The 14,734-nt window shown below is 37.0% G+C and overlaps 1 protein-coding gene across 2 annotated transcripts in view; it reads right to left on the reverse strand.

The window, feature by feature from the left end:
• MAN2A1 (mannosidase alpha class 2A member 1) overlaps positions 1-14,734 on the reverse strand; it is a 127,075-nt gene that overhangs the window by 34,384 nt on the left and 77,957 nt on the right. For both annotated transcript variants that reach the window (XM_050912619.1, XM_050912617.1), the window contains exons 13-16: positions 11,396-11,561; positions 9,224-9,454; positions 8,989-9,111; positions 753-867 (exon numbers count right to left, since the gene is read on the reverse strand). In XM_050912619.1, coding sequence (XP_050768576.1) covers positions 753-867; positions 8,989-9,111; positions 9,224-9,454; positions 11,396-11,561 — 635 coding nt within the window. The remainder of the gene's footprint in view (positions 1-752; positions 868-8,988; positions 9,112-9,223; positions 9,455-11,395; positions 11,562-14,734) is intronic.

Below are 14,734 nucleotides of genomic sequence, written 5' to 3' on the forward strand. Positions count from 1 at the left end.
ATCAAGTTTGGAAGGGTACAGAGTTTCCAAAGTTACTGTTTTCCTAGAATTTTCTTGGAAATCCGTAGTTGAACAGTAGAGAAACAAAAAATGAAAGCCTTACTGAAGGAAAAGCAAGCAAAACTGAGATGAAGTTATGTCCTAAAAGTTAATAAGCTGGTGTTCAGTGCTGGTGCCTCTCAACAGACACAGCCGATTCTGTCACAAGCTCTTCCAAGCAGATAGCGGACATAAAGAGGAAGCTCAGAGGTAACTAAAGCATGCCTACAGTCGTGGAGTAAACCAGACTTCACTGTTAATGCCACCAACAAAGAACTTTACATTCTTTACGACTTTAGAGAAGATACTGTTGTACCTCCACCAATAAGTTTGAAGCTATGAAAGAAACTACATTTTTACATAATCTCCAAGATATTTCTAAAAATTTTTTTCTCTTTTTCATAATTTACAGCTACCTACAGCATTCAGATGACCCAGTAAAGTTCGGGACTCCCTTGTAGGTAATTTATACTGTAAAATTTCCTAATACTGAGAAGTATCTCCAACAAATCTGTTGAGTTTAAGCATGCCAGCTTAATGACTAGCATGATGCTCAGAAAGGGATCACAGTGCATCGGACCCAGTAAAGACTTCAATCTGACAAATTCTGCACTAGTTCAGAAGTGCATCTAAACATTAAAAAGACAGGTAGGATCTAAGACTGTAGTGATGAAAAATAACTGCTGAGAGAGACAGAACTTCACAACTCTTACCCTGGACTTTATACAGTCGCATGGTATGTGTCACGTGGTGGAAAAAACATACAATTTCTGAGAAAATCCTTCCATGAGCAACTCTTATGGTAGGTGGATCTGTAAAAATATATGGCTACAAAAACAAAACAGAAAGTTAGAATAATTATTATGAAAGTTTTGCATAAAAGTAGTGTCAATAAATCAAAGTATTCAATAAATATTAAATACTCTTTTAATTTTTTTGAACTGTTCTATATCTAAGTCTAGTCTAAAAACTGGGAATTAAAAAATTACCCCTAAGCTGAAATTCAGCAACTTCTCTTCAGAGCCTCACTTTTCCTTTAGCTAAAATTAGGATAACCCTCATTACATATCTCACAGGTATTTTATGAGGATTAATGGATGCAAGGCCTACAGACGAACACAGTAATGTATTAATATTGCAAACATCTGGATTGAGCTTTTTTGCTGCAAAATTATACTTGCTAACCAGTAATCAAATACTGTATTTTCATAATCTGTGGCAGATGGTTTAGCTGTCTGTTTGGTTTGCTCACAGTTTACTATATCAGTGTTACACACTGCATAAGGAAAGCTGCCTCTACACTGTCTTGTGGATCAGTTTGCATATCCTTTTGAAAGTGAAAGAGGAAGCTTTTTCTTCATCAAAAGCAGCTGCAGTTGCCAGGGGAGCCCCCTGGAATGCAGGGTAGAGCTGGGAACCATTATGAAACCTCAAGAGGGACATAGGCTTCTTACTAATGTCTCTGAAAGAGTAGCAGAAATTTTGCATATCCATAGTCAAACCAAAGAGATGAAGAAAATTATTTTTCCACGTAGTCACAGTATTTTGAGTCTCAGCTAAGTGAACGATGACTTTTTTTAAAACAGTTGATCCCAAACTGAACTGTATACACTATATAGAAATACACGGATGGCTACAAAGGTAAAAATAGCTTAAATATTACGCGTGTACAAAGTAAAAAATGAATACAACACATGCAACTACTACTATAGGGCAACAGCAGTAAATAAAGACTTCACTCAAAAAAAACAACAAAATACTTGAAAAATATGTTATTCAGAGGCATCTAAGCAGAGGGTGGCTGTGCTCCTCCTGTATGTACCAATGTCGTAAGAAGGACAGAGCATGCTCTTTCTTCTCAAGCAAGGAAACCAGAGATCAAATGTATCTTGAGGAAGAGAGGAAATCAAGATTACATACATACAGACAAAACATGTCAGAGAAGAACAAGTACAGGTACATATCGTCCATTCTTCTTCTTCGAGCATATAACTACATGTGTATTCACAGAGAAGATGTCAAGAAGTATTGTATAAAAGAAGAAACTGAAAGAGACTTTCAAAGACTAAAAGCCTGCCTTTCTATTCACATATTTATTCTTAAAACTTCAGACAGAACAATGTTTAATAAAAGCTTTGCCAGAACTCCAAGAGGCAACTCTACAGCTATCAACTACAGGAATAGTTTGTACAGGAGTTTGGAAGAGGTAAGATGGGTTGTTTTAGGGAGATAAGGATTTTTCTACTAATCATCTTAGAGCAATGTTTTATCCAGTTAATCAGTACAAAAACCCAAACGAGGAAAGAGTCTTTTGGAGTTCTTAACAGTTGGCATGAAAAAATGATGGGATACTTCCAAGGGGTCTTATCTTGTCAATAAGACAGACAACTGTTATCTATTATGCAAAATCCATTTGCTAGCTGAGAAATACAGGAGGAGTATGGTATTGGGAGTGCATGGAAGTCACGTGAATCCATATGCTGGGATAAAGGAAATTTGAAGACCAGATCTTAGGTTAGAATTTGAGCTGGCTTTTGGGTTCTCTGATTTCCATGAAAAACTGTCAAGATCCGTAAATGCAGACTGAATCTTCCCCTTTCTTCTGGCAGAAGAGATCACTATCTATCTGCTTATCTATCACATATAGGTAGAGAAGACAAACTCATTTAACCCGTGACTACATGCTCCTGGAAGTATGTTTAGATTAAAATCCCACTGAGGAACTGGATTATTGACAAGAAAGTGGAATAATCAAACCCTTCAAAATCCTACCTGCAGGGTAGGGCAACATGAAGATCCTCAGGTTAGCAACAAAGGACTGAAAAAGCAGCTAAAGGAACTCTCAGAAAATGAACTGAGAAACCTGAGGTCTTCAGGCCAAGCAAATACCCTTGCCAATTATTACCTAGGAGAATACTACTTACATGAATAGCAGCCTGCCGAATACATTCTGTTAGCAAAGTAACACCTATCTTATGGGCTTATTTCTGTTGTTTGTAAGAACATTGCTCACTAGAGCTCTCACTGGAGCTATCCAGGACCAAATCAGCAAAATGGAGAGACACTGGATGAGTCACAAAGGAATGCAAAAGGCTGTGCACTTATTAAAAAAAGAAAAAATTACCTGAAGTAATTTTTTTTTAAACAAAAAGTAAAAAAAATACTTGGATGAACTCTGTTCCATCAAGCTTGTTAGTATGAAACACCATGGTGACATTGACAATAGCTACCAAAATATGTTGTTCCCAAACAAGCAGAAAGTTGAAATGAGATGCATTTCTGGGATATTGCCACAAACACTAAGTTCACACACCAGTCTCCAAGCTGCACATGTAGCCAGATCAGCTCCCCAGCTGAAGATAAAGGCAACCATACTTACTGTTCCGAACTATACGGAAAGATAAGGTGATATGAAAGAAAAGCAATTAAGTGTCATTTTGCAGGTATTGTCTGAAACTAATGAAGTTTTTTAAACCATAATTTGTGATTCCACTAGCACGTGCATTGAGAGAAATGTATCAAAACCAGTTTGCAACCCTCTAATTCAGACACAGCGCAGGGAAAAGGTAGAAATGAGGAAGGAGAGTTACAAAGGCACATGCTATCATGTGCTTTTGGGTGTTAGACAATTTCTTTCTGATACAGAGAGTGGAGATGTGATGTATACTCAAGTTTTCAAGGATGTCTGTTACTTCCTGGTTGCTGGGCAAATAGGAAAAACAAAGAAAAAATATGGTACTGAGAGAACAAGGAAGCCTCCTTCATATTTAAAGCCTAGAAAAGCACTAATCTTAGAAAGTGATTTCTTGATAGTCATCTGGAGACATACTGAGTTCAGAATCTATAAAGAGATAATTGAGCAGGTTTGCCACACTGAAAACATTTCAATGAATCAGGCTTTTAAGCGGAAAAACATCTTTATGCATTGAATGTGCAATTATTCTAGTATCATTGTAAAGATCCTTGGTGAGATGCACAGAGGCCTGTGAAATGATCCTGGTCATGGACCTGAAATATAAAGATACTTTTGATGTGAAAGTCAGACTAAGATGAATAAATAGGCCTCTTACTACTAAGACACAAACCACTTCCCTTTCTAAGTGGAAGGAACAAACAATGATAGAGCTATTTGCAAAACTGATTGGACAAAACCCTGGTCTGAATTCAGTATTTACTCTGCTTTGAGTGGGAGCTTGGACTAAATGACCTTCCAGCGTGAAGGATTCTGTGATTACTCAGACCTTAAATTTGGAATAAAAATATTTGGGTCTCATATCCAGTGGTAGTCTCAAGACTCCACTTCCTAAACAGTTAAAATGAATAGTCGCTGTAAAATCTGCTCCCCTCAGTTCCACTGGAATGAGTTCCATTGTACAAGATTCAGCAGCCTGCTGTGGCAGGTTTTGCTGAGCCTGGAAAGCAGTATTTTCAGAAACAGGATAACAAAACTATGGGTCAAAGGGTCCAGAAACCATTTTTCAGTACTCAGATTCAAGAGAAAGATGACACCTCCCCCTTGAAGGAAGGGCGATGGGGGGTGGAAGTGAGCTAGAAATTTTAAGGGAGAATACTTGGAGCAAAATAATATCCCATAGCTCCCTAGGATATCTTAAAATACTTGGCATCAAGTCGGCTGCCAAAGTGCCAAGGGGCAGAGATAACTGGAGAGATGCCTTCACTTAAAGGTTTACTGGCTTGCATAGAAGCTGACATGGCATATTGCAGCCTGAAGGCATGAAGCATGGGCAATAAGACTTTCCCCTTGTAGTCAAGTGAAGCACTACTAACCATCTTAGTGTGGCCTAGAAATTTCTGGCAGTGCAGCACACTGTTGGTGCGGAAGTGAAATAAACTATGCCCACAGGAAAGTTTTCCAACACAGACTGAATTGCTCTTGATACGCTCGATATTTTAAAAAAGAACTCAAGACAAAGCCTTCAAGAAAAGTTACTTCTCAATAGCATATTACCCTTCATTTGGCAGGGTTTGAGATTAGACTGGGCTCTGCGGGGAAAAAAAATGACAATCAAATACTATGAGGTCTTGAGAACTGTACGTGGCAGAAGAGAGACGGCTGTCATTTTAATACTTTTGTCTCCAAAAACAACCCCACCAATATGGGGGGCAGATTTTTAGATGACAAGATATGGTGCTTGAGGAAAATACATAGCATCAAGGAAAGAACAGACACTTCAAAGGCAGCCAATTCTTGAGTATTGTGAGCACCCTCCAGGTAATGGTGCCTGTGTACTTGTCTTTTCCTGTTATCAGGCATGCAAAAACAGGAGAAGCATTAACAGTGAGGATACTGTGCTTGAATGAGGATCCTCTGCCCTTTTGAGAGGGAAGATCTGAAGATGGATACAGTGGGATACTCTAAATGGACAGTGTCTCTCCTTTTGGGCAGTGGAACATCCCAATCTCACTTATAACAATGCAGAAAGATACCATTATCTTTTCCTTAGGTTTGAAGGCCAAGCATTTAGATAACTCAAATAAGTGTTCTCCTCTGAGAAGTAGAGGCAACAGGTAATCCTGACAGATTAAAAAAGGACCTGTCATGAAAAAAGTTTCTTGAAGCTAGTAGCAGCAGCTGCAGCTACACAAGTCAGAGATCATCATCAGTAAAGGAAGTCCAACCATGGAGACAAAGTGTGAAGAAGAAAAAAGGGAGAAAAGCTCTAGTACTAGAGATCCTACAGGATAAAAAAAAAAAAAAAAAAGAAAGAAAAATATCTTTCCTTATATATTCTGTTAGTACATAAGTACCTACAGCAACTAGTACATACATGTGTGCATAGACACAGCTGCCTGAGGGAGAATCACAATTTCCCAATCTGGGTCTACTAAGAAAGTCCACTTTGATTCTGAAAAATTTATTTGTAAAACAAGAAAATGAACAACTTGCATTGATCCCACAAACACTTAGCATCTGACTCTGGAAAGGACTGCTTTGTTCTATTCTCTATTGATACCAAACTTGGCTAGTAAGTAGGTCATCACATATTGACTTGTCTTGAAAACATAGAAGAAAATATAGACATTTAACTATTTTAAAGTTTATTGAATACTGATTTTTTCCCCCCCAGATCTAACAGATTTATGGGGTTGGACATCCTTCACAAAATCACAAGAGATACAAACATGTTTTCCCTTCATAGGCAGGAGGCTTTTGTTTATATTTGTTGTGAGGTCCAAGGAAGTCCCTTCCTTCCAAACCTTGATAACACTGGCAATCAGTTAAGCAGCACTGACGTTTTAAAAAATTAAGATACTGCCTGTCTTTTTCCCTGGTACCTTGCTTTTGTTCTATTTTGCAGAAAATACAAAGACATGGTAGGAGCACTGCCTTATCTCTAGAGCTGCAGCATGGAGCCTCTGCTCTGTGTCATTGTCCTGGACTTCGCACTAGTGTCCTGACCTGAGGCTGCCACTGAACTACCTTCACACTTCAGAGACAGCAGGGACAGAATCATCCATGGTCAAGACCCTATGCCACAACCCCAGAGACTGTTCTTACTGGGGGCTGTCTAGCTGCACCATGGCAATGTTTACCATGGTGTCATAGAGCCTTAAGTCCAGTTATTCTTTCCAGACCAGTGAGAAAGAGTTATCGGTGTTCAGTGTACCTTCTATTTAATACTGTGTAGATCACTGTCATTAACCCAGGTTTCTGCTCATGTCCAACTTGGTGCTGGTACTATAGGCTTACCACTTCTAAGCAAGAATGCACTCTTTGCAGTACTATGGCTGACCTAAAACCAGCCTGTAAAGATGATTACTCCAAGTTGATTACTCTTGAAAGATTCAGATCCATATACATTCTAGTACACAGACCATCATCTGCATAATACATGACATCCACTCATAACAGCCTACTGATGACCAGAGCTGCACTGTATGTGTCAAGTGTTCTAAACTGACATGGCTTTAAGTCATGGCCTGCAAACCTAGCATGTTACAGCACCAAGTTTCCAAAATTAAACTGGTAGAAGAACCCAAGACCGAAGAGGCTATATAAGTACTATAGTAAGACAGATGATTAAACTAGATGAAGAAAAATAAATTCTGAGTATTGCAGAACTGAAAAGAAAGGAACCAAAAGACTTATCAGGTGACAAAACAACCAGTTAACAAAGGCAAACAAAACATGACTGTACTCATACCAGAGGAAAATGACCCAATATCAAATGCAATTATTCTTTGCAAATTTTGCAGTAATATGTAGAGTGAGAATAGGAAAAAAAAACACCTAGCCAAAAATCAAGAAAACTGCCTGTAATCTATCCTATTACCACTCCACACAAAGACTTAGAAAATGTTAGTCAATCCACCTCACACTGAGAACCCTGAACAGATGGCATTTCTTTTAAGACAGAAATTATTAGTTCAAACTGTTTTAGAAACTACTTTAGAATTACATTGTTATTCCCAGTGGGACAACCTAATTAATGTTATTAAAATGCAAGCCAAGTGAGCCTTATGGTAAATTAATGAAGCAGAATCTTTAGAAGTATCATGACTTCATTTTTATTGTATAAAAAGTTACAAAAATGGAACACACCACCCTTTTTAATGTTAACTAAAAATGTACTTTAATTTCATTTTTTGTAAAAGTTCAATATGTACCTTATTTTCTAACTGTGCTTGCAGGCATGTTACAGATGTTTTCTGTTCAAACCATAGCATTTTGCTATCTAGATTTGTCCAGATTTTTATAAAGAAATAATTTTAAAGTGTAGTTAAAATTATATAACTGTTGGATTTAGTGATCATTGTTTTTATAAGCAAAAGACAAAGTAGCATCTAAAATAAAATTAGTTAAAGTGTGACCATGGAGCTGATGAAAGGTAAAAATTAAAAAACATAAGTGATATTATTCAGGTATTCACAGATCAAAACCACTGACATTTAAAAACTAAGAATAAGTGAACCCTGTTAAACACACCTGATGCAAACTGTTATGGGACTAAATATACTAAATGGTTTAAACTGCCAACTCACAGACCACAAAACGTGTGCTTCTAGGAGAGACTGCTAAAAGGAAAGGAAACTGTTCTGTCCACTTCCAGACTGATTTACACATATAACAAAAAGAATTATTACCCTTGCTTATTTCCTGAAGTGGTAAACACAGAACTCCCAGTTTGCTTTATGCATGCAACTTTCCCCAGGAGAAACTGGGTAGAAGACATATGCTGCAAACTAGCTAGCTTCTTAAAAGTGTTCATTATTTCATCATTTGCTTTCTAAAATACCATCTTTCCAGTTCCAAAAGTGGTACAGTAGATTCTGTATGGTAATTAAGTCAGTGTAAGAACACTGTCATTTCTGAATTTCCAATTTGAAAACTAACAGGAGTATGCTGTTGCCCTCCAATAATTATGCAGATAAAAATACTGATAACCCTAGACAACTAAATCAGAACAGTTGCTTGCTACTCCATCTTTACATTCATCAACTGGGACTCAGTATCGTAATTACTGTATTAAACTATATATGCTAATATCAGCTAAAAAAGTACTATACTCTGAAGTGGAAGCTCCTCATTCACAATAAAGAAATCTTAAGAATCAGAGAAGTGAAGAAATGCAGAAATAAATCAGTATGTCCTATACATTTTCACCACAGGAAGTGAAAGTGAACTTAATTTATTGATAGTGAAGGGTCACATCTCACTGGATTTCTTGCAAGGGTAGCATGTTATTTAAGTTTTTTGGTGAATCATAAATATTCTGTATATTTTTACACTTCCAAATTAACGCTCCGTTTTTACCCAGGTCTAGGGTTATGAAGGATGTTCTGCCAATCGTTTCAATAACTGATGTCATTATTTCTAGCCACACAGCTGTATTTGAGTGTTGGGGAAAACTAGCTCTTCCAATCTGTATTCGCAGAATGCTTCAAGTTACTTCAAGATTAGAATCTCTTTGCAAACAGAAGAGTTACCTTGGCGTCTCCATCTGGTAAGAACAGATAAGCTCCACTTTTATCCCGGTTACTTGTAGTTCCATACCAAGCAAACTCCACCTTCATTTGATGATTTTTACCATCTTCTTTGGTATTTATTTTCTAAGGACAGAGAATCAGGTTTGAAATAGTTGACAAATTTAGGTTTCCACAAATAAGAACAGAAGTTCTTAAAAAAGTAAAACATAGTGTTTCGAAATATAATGCAACACACCTCCAGCAATCCAGACATTCCAGAAAACCACAGTTTCATGTAAGAATTTTCCAAGATTATATTATCCACAGAATTCTGCATCTCTTTTATCTTGAAAAGTCTGTCTGGCTTCTCCTGCCTACTATTCCTCATGTATATATTGTAGTCTGCTAAAACGGCTTCTGAACTCTGAACCTCCAAAAGCTGGTAAACTCCAAGCCCCAGAGGTGGTAGATGTGCCACGAAAGATATCTGTTGGGAGCAAAGAAGAAGCCGTTATTAAAAATATCAAAGTATCAACTTTTTATACTAAATTTATGCTCAGAGTAACTCCTTTTGCTTCAACTATTTTAGGATGGCTGAATTTTTCCCATATTCCATAAATGAATACGAAATTACAAATGACATTCCAAAATTAATAGCTGAAGCATGTTAAGAATTACCAAACAAAAATGTCCGCACCACTAATTTGCTTAGCATCAAGATCACTGTTACATTAATGCAATAATGATTTTGAATCTTGTTAAAAAAAAATGTTAGCTGGGACGTGCAGTTCTGAGCTATTTGCTCTGCATTAAAGATGCGTGTGTAGTGTATCAAGTGCGCAAAGACCCAACTTATCACTTAAGTTGCATTTAAAAGTCCACAAATTTAAACAGCAAAATATAAGGCAGCTGTCTCATTTTTAGTCTCTGGCTATTTAGGAGCTATAAAGTAATCTGCACAGAAGAGTAATATACAAGATAGATCTCCAAAGCAATCTGCTTAGAATTTGAGGTACAGATATGTAATTTTATTCCTTCTTCTTCAGGCAATTAACAGTTTTAATTATTGTACTGCTTTTGGCTGGGGTAGAGTTAAACTTCTTCATAGTAGCTCATACGGTGCTATGTTTTGATATCAACAATGTTGATAACACAGGGATGTTTCAGCTATCACTGAGCACTGCTTATAGAGCATCAGGGCCTTCTCTGCTTCTCACACTGCCCTGCCAGCGAGCAGGCTGGGGGTGCGCAAGAAGTTGGGAGGGGACACAGCCGGGACAGCTGATCCCAACTGACCAAAGGCATATTCCATACCATATGACGTCATGCTCAGCACATAAAGCTGGGGGAAGAAGAAGGAAGGGGGAGACGTTTGGAGTGATGGCATTTGTCTTCCCAAGTAACCATTATGCGTGATGGAGCCCTGCTTTCCTGGAGATGGCTGAACACCTGTCTGCCGATGGGAAGTGGTGAATGAATTCCTTGTTTTGCTTTGCTTGTGCATGCAGCTTTTGTTTTACCTATTAAACTGTCTTTATCTCAATTCTAGAGTTTTCTCACTGTTACCCTTCCAATTCTCTCCCCCATCCCACTGCAGGCAGTGAGTGAGCAGCTGTGTGGGGCTGAGCTGCTTACCAGGGTTATCCCACAACACTTATCAATAATTATCCCTTCGGAGGATAACTGAGAGACACTTACTGAATTATCTTCACAGGAATATTATCCTAAAACAAGTTCAACTGAGCTCCCAAGTCAAAAGGAATCAGATTAAGAATGTAAGCGTGAAAGTAATACAATACTATTACAGTAATACAGTACTATTACATCACTAAGAATTTAACAATAGAGTTTCTGATGTGTGATCATTGAGAACATACATATTGATGTATGATTCAAAAATTCTCAGAAACTTTGTTTAAAACCAAAAACAAGAGGTGGACTCAAAGTCACCTGTCTAGCTTGAGTACAAGAGTAATGGAGATTACTATCCAGCCTCTATATCTGGAAAATAGAAAAAATGTGTGTGCAACTGCTTAAGCCATTGCACTTACAAAATCTTCCAGCTGGAGTGCTTGAGCACATACAGACTGTGTGACTGTGTGTATAGACTGTCACTTGAAGGAAAAAACAGCTTTAGAAAGTTGGGGGAAAAGACACACATCCAGTATTTTCTGTTCATGCAGCTGAAACTGATCCTTTAAGTGTAATACACCATATCACAAAAATTCAATAACTTATCAGTTTAAGAAACATTAATGCTACATATATATATATCGTTCTTTTTTTCCTTAAAATGACTGAATTAATGGCATTATCTGCAGAAGACAGAACTGCCAATATTTGAAGTATGCTTTCCATTTTCTTCAACCGTGAAGCTACAATCTCTCTCAAATAAATACTTTAATGCTTTTTACTTAAAGTAGCATACCTGATATGCTTCATGTGATATTGTAGTTGCTCCATCCCAAACAGCACTAATCTGGACAGTAACAGGTTTTCCCAAAGGAGATAATAATTTAACTCTGGGTGAATTCACATTGACTGAAACCACTGAAAATCGCTCTTGTTCCGTAGGATTATATATCAAAAGGTGCCTGCAAAAACATATCTGCAAAATTATCTTTTGGCAAACAAGCTTCCTCCTTCAAGTTTAATATTATTGCACATAAATTTTACATACAGAGCATTAAACCAATGTTAGAACAACAGGTACATACCACAACAAATAAATATGCAAAACATAACCAGGAAACAATGGATATTTAACATCAATTCTTGGCAGATCTTCTTTTCTTAATGCTATTATTTTTCCAAGCAATTTTGAAAATGGCTTACAATAAATACATCAATTTCCCCTCTTAACTACTAAAGAATTGCTATTAACAGTTGCAAGCACAATCGAGATATTTAAGGGCATTTTAAATGTATTTTTCAGGCTGAACTATTAATTTCTTATCTACAGTTGCCTTCCCTTTAACATAATTTAGAAACAATGAAGTAATGAACAAAACCTGCTATACATACATGTATCTGATCTGATACATAGTCTTTAAAGCAACTAGTTTCTCTCTGCTACAAGGGAAAGTTCAAAATTATTTAAATTACAATTTACCAAAATTCCCTATGGCAACTGTCTGCATATACATTGAAATCTTTTTATTAGGTAGATATGGAATAACTAATTTTTATGTAATCTTATGCTTGTTCTTCCATTTGAACACAGATTATGTTACCAACCAAAAGAATCAGCCCTGAAACTGAATAGAACAACTTTATTAACCTATTTTTTTTAATTACAGGTTCGGATATTGTAAGGTATAGAAAAATAAAATACTAGAACATTTGTGCCTTATGCACCTGCAGGACTACCATTGTACTTCTTGTCTTTTCATTGCCAAGCTCAAAGAATGCACTATTTACAACTGTTCCCTGAAGTTTCCCTCTATTCATTTCATCCTTTAAAAAAACCCCGTCTTTAACAATGAAAAATGTTCTTGCCAAAATTTCTAATAACTTCTTAGATACACAGCAGAACCAATATTCCATCTTCAACCTCCTTGACCCTTCCACTGTAAAACACTGTTTACTTCTTCATGAAATCTTATCTTTCATCAGTTTCCATGATATCCACTTCTTTCTTATCAAATCACTCCTTCAGCATTTCTTCTAAGTAGCTTCTCCTCATTCTCTGCTCCATTTTCTATGCAGATTCCTCAGGGTTTTGTCAGTGGTTTTCTTTCTTTTCCTTTCACATCTTAACCTTCATATTCAACTACCACCTTCACAGGTCAAACCGCTTCGTCTAGAATTGTCTCCTTCCACCCAAACTAGAAATCCCATTCTGTCACTCAGGTCTTTAACTTAAACATCACCTGTAGCTTGAACCTCTTTCCATAATCTCACATTCTGGCTCTAAGTCTTCCGGGTTTCTTACCCATACATTTAGATGCTCCATGCTCCATTATTCGCTAGCCTGGCATTACAGTACAACTAGGGTCCTGCGAACAAGTTACTTACATAGCTAAACCCTTTAATCTTTTCTATTTTCCAACATCAGCTCAAAACGGACTGAGGGTAGCCCTCCTCTACACACGTGCCAGAGGAGAGTGAGGTCTCCCTGGCACCATAAAGTCTGGCAGGTGGTGGACAAAACTGCTGAGATGATACTTTGGAAATAATGAAAAAGCAAAATTTCAGGGCTGAGAGGCAGCAGCAAACTGCTCAGAGTTAATAAGGAAGTACAAATTTAACTCCTCCTTATTCTCAGAGAGAGGACTTCTACACAATTTTGGTGTAAAGTCAGAGAGACTAAGTTAATCCACCACTAAACTATACTGCTGAAAAATCTCACCTACTCTCTTTCTGTCCTGCCTTTTGATTTTTTTGCAACACTGATTTTAACAAATGCAGTTTTGCTCTACCCATACTCAGAATCCTTATGAACACTAACCAGGCTACGATTTTCCCCTCATCTTTTCACTGGCTCCCTCTTTTTTTCTGCATCAAACTCAGGGTGTTCAATTTCATAGTCCTTCACTGCTACCCTATTACCTCACAATCAGTAGGAAAGGTCAACTCCAACTTCTCATTAGTTGAAAACTACAATCAGAGGCTATATTAGTTTTTTCTTTCCAAACCTCTGGATTACCAAAGGTAATCTAAACCTTTGGATTACCTGCCACACATAGAATGAGCTTCCCATAAAAATTATTTTCCTTTTAACTCCTTAGATGAAGATTCCTGTGCTGAAGTATTGTTAAATCATGACTTCTATGAATAACAACTATTTTCCTTGCATATTTGTGCATCTAACTGTGGTCAGTTGTCTTCTAGAACAACCAAAAGCACCTTGGGATGCTCTTTTTTGCTCTGTTTCGTGTTGAAGACTCCTAGATTATTAGACAATACAATAGTTAACCATATTCTTGGTAAGCTTTCGGAGTCTTTAAGAACTTGTGCAAGACTTTGTGAGAGCCTCCCCTAGACTTGGGTAGGTCATTTTACACTTCTGCTTAACTGAAGATGTCTTCTTTTTGGATAAGATTTTAATTTAAATGTTAACGTAATTTTTTTATAACCGTTGTGGAATCAAAACCAAACTAAACCAACACTGCTCTCAGACTAGAGCCCTTAAAAAGTAGGAAGACAAAAAAATAAAAGTAGTGAAATACGTTTTTAAGAACTCCTCATATACTGTGAAAGAAGAGCATGAGAACTGTGTCAGAAACAATACAGATCTAAGAGGTGATCCAACACTAAATCTCAGAATAAATCATCATTCTCATCCATCAACAGAACATTTCGAAAATCTTTTATTTATTCTTTCTATACAGTGGAATTCCTCAATTCTTATGCCTCCAAGTAAAATGCTAGCTTATGCATACAATTCATTTCTAGTAATGCTATACATCCTCATTAAATTTACATTATCTGCCAAAGAACATGTTAATGTAAAAATATTACCAGAAACTTTGTTCACCCTCCCATTGATATAAACATGTTTCACAACTTTAATCAGTCGCATGACAAATTTACCCATGACAAAAGACCTCAGGAACTGCCATGTTATCATTACATTCCAGACTATTTTTTTTTTATATATATTTGGATAAAACAAAGCTCTTGTTGTACCTAGGTACATATGTTCTATACCTTCTTGAATCAATGTATTATAAGTGCATTATATGTATGTAGAGTAATAAGGCAGTCAGATGAAGCTAGTAATGACAGGGCAGATTTTCAGCAGTTGAAATGCAGGAATTTGGCC

Source organism: Gymnogyps californianus, chromosome Z (genome assembly GCF_018139145.2).
Source record: "Gymnogyps californianus isolate 813 chromosome Z, ASM1813914v2, whole genome shotgun sequence".
Taxonomy (NCBI): domain Eukaryota; kingdom Metazoa; phylum Chordata; class Aves; order Accipitriformes; family Cathartidae; genus Gymnogyps; species Gymnogyps californianus.